Source organism: Manis pentadactyla, chromosome 13 (assembly GCF_030020395.1).
Source record: "Manis pentadactyla isolate mManPen7 chromosome 13, mManPen7.hap1, whole genome shotgun sequence".
NCBI classification, from domain to species: Eukaryota; Metazoa; Chordata; class Mammalia; order Pholidota; family Manidae; genus Manis; species Manis pentadactyla.
This window is the reverse complement of record NC_080031.1, coordinates 101,308,336-101,318,934: the sequence shown is the minus strand read 5'-3', so window position 1 is coordinate 101,318,934 and position 10,599 is coordinate 101,308,336. Positions and strand designations below refer to the sequence as shown.

The 10,599-nt window shown below is 39.1% G+C and overlaps 1 protein-coding gene across 1 annotated transcript; it reads right to left on the bottom strand.

Moving 5' to 3' along the window:
* Positions 1-6,437: 6,437 nt before the first annotated feature.
* LOC118917839 (protocadherin alpha-1-like) lies at positions 6,438-8,849 on the bottom strand. Its single transcript, XM_057490536.1, has one exon. It carries the CDS (start codon positions 8,847-8,849, stop codon positions 6,438-6,440), a length of 2,412 nt encoding a protein of 803 aa, XP_057346519.1.
* Positions 8,850-10,599: the final 1,750 nt, after the last annotated feature.

Genomic DNA, 10,599 nt, shown 5'->3' with positions numbered 1-10,599 from the left:
TCATCCATATCATAGCATGTGACTAATTTCCTTCCTTTTTAAGGTCGAATAATATTCTAATATATGTATAACATTTTGTTTACGCTTTCATACCTCTGTGTATGGACGTTTGGGTTGCTTCCACCTCTTTGCTGTTGTGAATAGTGCTGCTATGAACACGGATATGAAAACATTTCTTTGAGACCCTGCTTTTCAGTTCTTTTGGGTACATTACCTCTTTTTTTTTTTTTTTACCATTTCTTCAAATGAAGCACATAGGAATCAAACAATCAAAGGGTATTTCAGTCAACTGAAAATACATGTATATTCCATTGTTGGCTTTTTTGTGATTTAATTTTGTTTTCTGAACTGCAGTTGTTTGGAAATTGATCATTTACTTGTTCTGCATTTGGATAATGTGTTCTTAATTGAGCAATTTTCCCTTGTCTACTGAATTTGGATTTTTGTGGAAAACAGTACAATTGATCTCTTTTTCAGTGTTTTTAAAAAATACCTTGTTTTATTAATTCTTAGCTGGACCCTTCACACCGAAACAATATGAAAATGAATAAAGGTATCATAGGGATGAAATAAAATGAATTAGTGGTGGGTCAATATTTAAAATGCATAATGCCAGTTATGCTGAGGTCAAACATTTTGCTTTCAGTAAAGAGGAAAACAAAATTAATTGCATGATTTACAGTGTCCACAAAAGGAAAACAAAATACTTGATTAAAAAAACTAACTTTTCCTGATACTGAAGATCAATATTAATTTCTCCCTTGAGTTCAGTATCTTAAGATGCTTATTCACCCGATCCTCAGAAGTGTATATTTATATTAATCATACTTTAACAATGAACCTCAAGTAAACTGGCTTAAGCAGAAAAGCAGAGGATCATTTATTGTCTTATATCAGGAAATGGATAATTATTAACTGGTTTCAGGCAGAGCTGGATATACACAACTCAATAATACCATAAGGAAAATATCTCCATATTTATGATTTATTTTCCTCTGCTGACTTTCTTCTCAGGTAGGCTTTTGCCATGTGATGGCAAAATGGCCAAAGTGGCCTTTATCGTACATTTAGTGACTCTCAATAGAAAAAAGGTGCCCTTTTCCTAATAGCAGCAGCAAAATTTGTAGCCTGTCACTTTCTTTGACCCAGTTTAGATGACATATCTTTGCTTTAGTCAAGAGCTGTAATGGTTCTTAGGCTAAACATGGGCTAGTTCATTCTTGAAGTCAGGAGATGAAATCAGCCATGCCTAAATTATGTGGACTGAAAATAAGGAGGTTAGTTCTTTTGAAGGTCAGTGCAAGGTCTCATGTATCTAAATTCTCCGGGAGCTTAAACTGATTGCACGTGACTAGACTGGCTATCACATCATTATGTAGTTGTAATACCCAGTAATTTTTATTTAGTCAGTGGTCAACATATCAGCTTCTGTTTGATGTATTAAGGAGTTATATCTAGAATCCAGGCTTTAGCTCTAGGAAACATGCCTGCCTGAGGCAACTTTTGCAAACCTACAAAGTGATTTTGCAGGATTTTCAAAATAACATGTCTGGAGGTATAAGGCATATACTGCAGTTATTCAATGTTTCTAAGGACCTGGAATACCTCTCTCCCTCCCTCCGAGAGACTGAGTGCTATTGCCAGAAATCCAAGCACACTTGCCCCACTGGGAAAAGGAGACTGACAAGCCATGGTCAACAAATACCACCCAGCTTGACATCTCTTGGTATCTGTAGTGGATTGAATAGTAGCCCCCAAAAGGGCTACTATTTATCTATCCAAAACCTCAGAATGTGACTTTAATTGGAATTATGATCTTTACAGATATAATTGAATTAACCCTAACCCTAGCATCATCCTAGACTAAGGTGGGCTACAAATCAAATAATATGTGAACGAGAGACAGAAATTAGAGTTATGTTACCACAGGCCAAGGACTGCCAGGAGCCACCAGAAACTGGGAGAGGCAAGGAAGAATTCTCCCCTAGAGTCTTCAGAGGGAATGTGGCCCTGCCAACACCTTGATGTTGGACTTCTGGCCTCTAGGACCCTAAGAGAATAAATTTCTGTTGTTTTAAGCCACGAAGTTTGTGGTAATTTGTTGCAGCAGCCTACAAAACTAATATAGAATCCACTGCTAAAATTATATCCTTTGCACTTATCAAAGCCACCTGTCAATTCCTAAGGTTTATGCATCTGAGCATTCATTTTTGCAAAATCTTCATCCCAGTCTTTCACAAAACTACAACAAAGCACCAAAAGTTCAAAAAAGGAAGGGTGGGGAAGTGGTAGGCAAGAACAAAAAAAGAAGGGGTGACTAAAACATTTTAAATTTAGTTTATTTTTCTTCTTCTACCTTTTATAAATAAGAAAAAGAAATCAAAACACAATAATTTTTTCTGTGGAATCCAAGTTATCTAATATGCTTGATGGTCAGATGCCTTAGTAAAAAAAAAAAAGGTCAATAATAATAATGTTCTCCTATCAATTGTATTATTATTTATTGTAATTTTCTCCTTTTAAAGTTTATTCTGTTCATATTAGGTTAATGGCAGTGGAACCCCATGGAATACATTGCTCTACATAGACTATTTTAGTTTTTCCTCTGAAATCAACACAATTTTATTTCTGTCTCCTACAAAGTCCTCTGCGGTAATGGGAGACTGCCTAGGACAGCTTTTCTCCACATATTTGCTTAGCACCCCAGACTGCTTTGATCTTATGGCATCTCAACATCAACCTGTGCTTCTCTAACTGCTGTGACAAGAAAAGACAGCAGAAAAGAGTCTTGCACTCACAGTTACATATTTCTGCTTGGAGGTGACCTACATCATTCACATTTCATTGGTTAAAGAAAATCACCCCTCAAGGTAACAGAGAAGTAAAATCCTTCAGTGTTCCCAGAAAGAGAACAGAAATATTCATAGTAGCTACTCAAACATACAACTATTTCTCATTCTCATATGTTTATATTCTTGAATGACCACTAGTCTCAAAGTTGCTTCAAATGATACCTTACTTTTCTAATTACTTATTGTTATTCCAAAAAATAGAATTATAATTCTACTCTTAGCAAAGAAGTTTCCTGAAAAAGAGGGAACATACAAGGAATATTCGTCTCAAGTGCTGTCCCTTGTATTTCAGGCGATGTAAAAATATTTCCCTACCGATGAAATTACATCGGTATCAGTGTACCAAGGTAACTTGACAATAAAATTACAGTTCCTAAACTCATAGTCATGAAACTGAAACTAATTACTGAAATTGAATAATTGAAAGATAATAACGTATGTTTTCTCAGTATTTTACTGAAATATACTGGAGGTATAAGGCATATACTGCAGTTATTCAATGTTTCTAAGGACCTGGAATACCTTTCTCCCTCCCTCCGAATTTGTTTTCACTGGGGTATTTGAAAATTGGAGCCTCTACAGAAAAATGAGAACAAACTGTTATTCTCAGTATGTATATAGGACAAGGATCTTTGCCTAGTTTTTTTCAAATAGATAACAAAGGTGTGAAGCAGCTAACTTGAATAGATCATTAATATTAACCAAAATTAATCCAATCATAACAATGATTATAATCTGGTAATAATTTCTCAGCATACAGAACTTCACTTTCGAGGATAAGACCAATTTTAAGTCAATAAGTTCCCTAAATGAACAATTAATTTGAATTTTAAATATACCATGAAACAAGTACTTAAGAATATATTTTTTCATAAATCTATATTATTCTATGCTTTTATTAATACTAAAATATTCAGTGAATAACACATTAATCATTGGAAAAAACAAGCGGAAAAGTAGGAAAATAAATCAGCTAGTTTGTCTTTATAAGGAAGAAGAGAGGAAGCAATACATTTCCTGGAAGAAATCTGATAAAGAAAGATAAAACTACTGAAAGTTAGGTTAACTACACTAAGATTCTGAATGGGACAAGAACATTAACTACCAATGGGAAATCTATTCATTTTTATATTAAAATAAATACTAAGTAACAATACCACTCCACAATCATCTTTTCCTCCATTGCAAAATTACCTTTTCATAAAAAGTTGCTTTTCAAACTCTGTAGTCTTTGGTTTACTGGTCATTTGCTAATATTTGAGATTCACATCCATGTTAATATCTTCAGGTCATATTAAAAGGCAACTGATATTCAACAATTGATGCTCAATTTCAGTAATAATGTTATTATTAACCTCTAGGTGAGGTAGCTAGATAATGGCTTCATCAACCTATGTAGATTCTTGAACTCAAGTTATTCTACTCTAGCTTCAAATGCCAGCCTCTAACTCGTTTTTCTGGCTTCACAGAAGAAAATATATGTTTACCTTTTGCATGCTATTTGTAATTTTCAATTTGGCCTCAAAACAGTTACCTCGCTATCCCTCCCAATTTTTTGATCATTTAAAAATATTCCCTTTTCTAGGGCATTTTCTATCTACTTGACTATATTTCTCTTCAGCTAAGGCGATGAGAATTACACATAGTTTTCTGAGTACTACTAGCATAAAGAAAGCCTTCATCTGCTTTGTTTCCAGGAAACTTGCTAATAGCAGTCAGCATTTCATTGCCTATGTTTTAAAAAGTCACAAATAGAATGAGATCCTCCTTCACAGACATTTTGGTTAGACAAAGAAAAATGTAAAAGCAATATTACACCAAATTCAAGTCCTTTCTTGAAAAGACTATTGTTAGTTTACATAGGCTATTTGTTATTTTACATAGGTTAGAATGTGGTCTCCTTGGAGCCAGACACCTTGCCTACCTTGTTTCACTGTTGCTGTGTCCCTAGGTTTTACAGCAGGTATATAGGAGGCTCTCCATATGTGCTTGTGGAATGGATCCATAAGTAAATACTGAAAGTCTCTAGAGGAAATACTAAGCCTGGACATTAATATAATTAGCAAATGTAGCTATGGGGACATAGTAATATGAATTGGGGAAGAGAAATTATTCTGTGACTCCCTAGTCAGGATTTTATAATCTTGCTAAATTTATTTCATATTTAGAGGACCTGATAATTTCTTAGCAACCTGACTCCAAAATATTTTTGCCAAAAAGCTGGGTATGATACTAAAATTTGAAAAATTACAGCCTATTTTGTGCAATGCTCTAAGCAATGGCTCTGTATCAACTCAAATCTCCAAACACTTAACTACCAAATTATATTAATTTCTTACAGACTGTTTTCACAAGGGGACTGTCATGGGAATTTTTCCTGTATGTTTATCTTAATGTTTGCAAACAAAAATATATTAATTTAATGCTTTGTAACTTCAGAATGACTAGAAAATACAATACTATCTTTATTAAATATTTTTCAGCTGGCTTTGAAAAACTGCTATCAAACATACTGTTCAGTATATTGCTAAACCCTTACTAAATAATCAGGTATCAACTCTTCCTTGAATGTATAGCAGGAAGAGTGTTTTTTCCTCTCCCTAAGAATTAGTGTCATTTCTTTTTATTGTTAGATTCATATTTCTGTTATTCACTTCCAGGACTAACACTTAGCCTATGCTTGATTTTTGGATAAGTTGCTCCCACACTTCTCTTGGTCTTTTACTTTGGCTTTTAAACAGATCTTTTAAAAATTTGCTCTTGCAATTTTTGTCCATTGTAAGTTACCTTAAATATTTTATGAAAGGCAAAGAAGTGCATTAAATCAAGCAAGTTTTGGATATCCTTGGGAAATTTGGAGAAAACTTGGTAAAAATACTGAACTTAGTTTTTCTGAACCTCAGCACCTTTATCCACAACATGCGACTAAAGTATCCACAAAGTTATTGGAAAGGCGGATAATTTAAAAATACAGCGTTTTTCGAACATTTGTGGATAAATGAAAGGGGCTCAATAATATTTTCCTAACTGGATCCTCTGGATAACAAATTATTAAGCCTTTTAGACCCAGGAGAACACAAGAAGGTCATTGGCTTCAGGAAATTGCCCATACTGACAATGAAGTAAAGTTTGTATGACTTAAGGTAAAATGTGACACAATAAATATATTTTAAATTATCGCTTAAAATGATTTTTTATTGCCCACTTTGAAGTCAGTGAAGTCAGACGGTTTCTGTAATGTTACCTGTGATTTTTTGTCAGGGCTTGAATTTCACTATGAGATATAAGGTAATAAATATACCTGAGATGTTACTGTATTTGATTATACTTGGATCCTGTGTTAAATATGTTCAAGACAACTAAGAATTTCAGTGATTTAGTATCCTATTTTAATCAAGGCATATGACAATTTGTCCTTGTTTTTGTCCCAAATTCCATTCAACGTGCAACTGCAAGTCACCCAGTAAGTATCTACATTAAGTGGTAAGATTTGTTTCAATATTAGCGAATACCTTTAATACCTTTTAAAGAGTGGCATTTGAAAATTGGTTGGATAACGTCAATTAAAAAAAATTAAAACCAAAACTAGAAAGGTGAACTTACATTATCACAAAGATCTGAATTTCTTTCTGGATGTTCGTTTCCTTCTGAAGTGTTCGAACCCAGAGGTAGGCTGGGGCTGAAGGCCATGAGGTCGGCCTTGGGCGGCCCCTCCCCAGAGCACACCCGCTGCCGCCTCTGCTGCGAGCACGACCAGCTCCCCACCGCGCTGGAGCACACCAGCGGGGGCCGCCCTGGCCCGCACGCGCCCTCGCGGCGCGGCGCCGAGCACCGCAGCGCCGTGTACAGCAGCAGCGTGAGCACCAGCAGGCTGGACACCGCGCAGATGCCGATGACCAGGTACGCGTTGACGTCCACCAGCGCCGCCTCCGTGCTCCGGGCGCCCGCCGACGCCCGCGACGACGCCCTGAGCGCCTGGCCGCCCTCCACCAGCGACAGCAGCACGGTGGCCGTGGCCGTCAGCGCCGGCTCGCCGTGGTCCTTCACCAGCACCAGCAGGCGCTGGCGCGGCGCGTCCGCCTCGTCCAGCGCGCGCGTCGTGCTCACCTCGCCCGTGTACAGCCCCACGCGGAACGGGCTGCGCGCGGCCCCCGCCGCCGCCTGCAGCTCGAACGACAGCCACGCGTTGTAGCCCGAGTCCGCGTCCACCGCGCGCACCTTGGCCACCACGTGGCCCGCGCCCACAGACCGCGACACCAGCTGGCTCGTCGCGCCGCCCCCGCCGCCCGCCCCAGGCGGCAGCAGCGCGGGCGCGTTGTCGTTCTCGTCCAGCACGAACACCTGCAGCGTCACGTTGCTGCCCAGAGGCGGCACGCCCGCGTCGCGCGCGCTCACCTGGACCTGCAGCAGCTCCAGCTCCTCGTGGTCCAGCGGCTGCAGCGCGTACACCCTGCCGCTCTCCGCGTGCACCGACACGTAGCTCGACAGCGCGCGCTCTCCCACGCGCCGCTCCACCAGCGAGTAGGACACCCGCGCGTTCTCCTGCGCGTCCGCGTCGCGCGCCGACACCGTGAAGATGTGGCGGCCCGGCGGGTTGTTCTCCCTCACGAACACCGTGTACTCGGGCTGCGCGAACGCCGGCGCGTTGTCGTTCACGTCGGCCACCTGCACGGACACGCTGGCGGTGGCCGACAGCGGAGGCGAGCCCCCGTCCCGCGCTGTCACCAGCAGCTCGTAGGTCGCCACGCTCTCGCGGTCCAGGGCGCTGTCCAGCACCAGCGAGTAGTAATTCTTGAAGGTGGACACCAGCTTGAAGGGGACTTGGGGCGACAGGGTGCAGATCACCTGCGCGTTGGCACCGGAGTCACGGTCGGACACGGAGATGAAGGCGATGATGGTGCTGAGTGGAGCGTCCTCTCTAACAGGCAAGGACAACGATGTGACTGACAGTTCCGGAGCATTGTCATTTACATCTAGCACTTTCACTAAAACCTTGCAATGATTTGACATGGGAGGACTTCCTTTATCAGTTGCTTTTATCTGGATTTCATAGGATTTTGTTTCTTCATAATCCAGTTTGCCAATTAGCCTAATTTGTCCTGAGCTGGGATCAATTTTGAAGTTTTTCTGAATGTTAAAGGGAATATCATCGCCAAAGGAAAAGACAATTTCGCCATTTACACCGTCATCAGCGTCAGAGACGTTTAACGTTGTCACTAATGTTCCATTTGCCGTGGTCTCTAACAAATATGCTCTGTACACGGACTGGCTAAACGACGGGGCATTATCATTAACGTCCAGCACCGTGATCAGCAGCTGAACTGTATCTTCCAGCTCTGGTTTGCCACCGTCAGTGGCTGTCAATAACAAATGAAGTTCTGGTGTTGTTTCTCTATCCAAAGATTTCCTCAGTTCAAGAGAAAGTGACTTACTCAGTTCATCATTTGCCTGTACATCCAAAGAGAAATAATCATTGGGGCTGAGGGTGTATGTTAGAAGAGCGTTGGGACCAATGTCCCCATCAGCAGCGCCCTCAATAGGGAAGCAAGAACCCAGCAGTCTAGATTCAGGAATAAACAACCTTTGTTCTCTCCATCTGAAAACCGGTGGATTGTCATTAATGTCCTTCACCTCCACCTCCACATGGAAAACCTGCAGCGGCCTGTCCACGACCACCTCCAGGTGGATGCTGCACTCCAGGCTCCGCCCGCACAGCTCCTCGCGGTCGATCCGAGAATTCACAAACAAAATGCCATTCTGCAGATTTACCTTCAGAAGGTCCCCGCGGCCTTTGGACGCCACCCGGAACAGGCGCGGCACCAGCTCTGCCAGCTCCAGCCCCAGGTCCTGGGCGATGCGGCCCACGAAGGTGCCGTGTTTGGCCTCCTCGGGGACCGAGTAGTGGAGCTGGCCGCTGCCCGCCTCCCAGGCTGTGAGGAGCAGAAGCGACAGCAGCAGACGCCGGACTCCCGGGCCTCCTCGCCTGGGCAACAGCATCGCAAAAGCACGACCCCTTTCGTACCGCTCGTTCCTTACTTAAAAATTATGCTTTTTTTACTTCGTATTTTCAGTAATTTTTCTCCTTACCGATTTTATCTTTTATGGGCAGTGACGAAATGGAACTTCCTCCTTAGGTTTTGTTGCCAGTACATTTCCAGTACAAGACTTTGTGGTACACAGCGACATCATGTGGCTAATGATGTAGATTTTAAATGCATTCATTGTTCAAAATAGTCTTCTATACTCACTTGCAATATACTCAGCACATTTTCTATTTTATGTCCTTTAAAGACCAGAATATTGCAAATCTCACTTAGGAGTATGTATTTCAGTATTTCCTTTAGCTGTTACCACAAAGATATTAGGAATTTGGGGAAAATCAAGATATGTAAAATAACCTTATATCTTTTTACTTAAAATAATTTATCAACTCATGTATTTTTATTATTAAATATTTGTAACTGAATACTGGAGTTTTAAAATAAGGGTCTTTGACCACTAAAGTTCGCCTTATCCTAGGATAGTTTGGTTGTTTATTTTTTAAACGATGTATCTGGTTCTTACATATGAAACTTTTAGAAATGTTTCTGAAATACATTTAAAATTCCTTCAGTTTTGTGTGAACAATGACATTATTTCTGATACTTTAAATCTTAGGAGAATGATATTTGTGGCATTTCCCTTTGTTGCTCGCTAAATAACATCTACATAAGTGCTGATCTTATAACTTTGTCCTCCAAAAGTCATTATTCCAAATTGAATTAGTGTCCATTGGCTCTTTATTCCTACATCAAGTTTTTGGCCATATTTTTTTCTTATTAAAACAAAATATTGTCATATTTTAATATAAACAATATAAATATTTACTATCAAGTACAAATTTCTGAGAATTGTGTAATAGCCCATAATCAAAATTTTTAATGTAAATCTAAGGTGTAGATCAGGTTTTCAGAAGAAACTCTTTGAGAATACCCTACTAATAAACTTCTCTTTCAACTTCAGTCCAGTTCATAATCAGAACACCATAGCTACTCAAATTTTGTCTTAGAAATGTGGTCTGAATAAAACTATCACTAGTTAATTTTCTTTAAAATAGCCTTAACATTTCTACTTTGAATATTATGGGTATTTAAGGATATTCATGTTAATAAGATTAATATATTATGTCTTCATAATAAGAAAGTGAAATCATTGTTTACTTGATAACTAAGATATACACGAAATGATGCTTTTTTAAAAAAGTTATAATTTTAATAGTTATATTCAGTATATTAATTACTTTCTTACAAAGATACAACAATACAAGATCCATCAATATCCTGTTTTCAAAAAGAAACACATTTAGAACTTGGACATTTTCTAACGTCAGGTGATTTGGATAATCTGTCAATATTTGATGTGCAAAGTACTTTAATGTGTTACAAGTTTCCTTGTGATACATTTTATTACTATGAAGAATACACAGAATAAATGCTAATTCAATCAACTCGCATTCAAATACCTCAAACATAAAACTATTGAGCTAAATATACTTTTTTTTACAGTTAAAAACTTATTTTACCTCTTAAAACATATCTATAGTGAATTGAAAATTATACAATTTTGATATTTTATTATTGAGAACTACAATAGTCTTTAAATATAATTTTGACTACAAACCATATTGTAACATTTCATCCTTTTTGTCTTTTGATGAGATTTGGACATATTTTCTAGACAATTGTCATTTATATTAATGAGATGACAC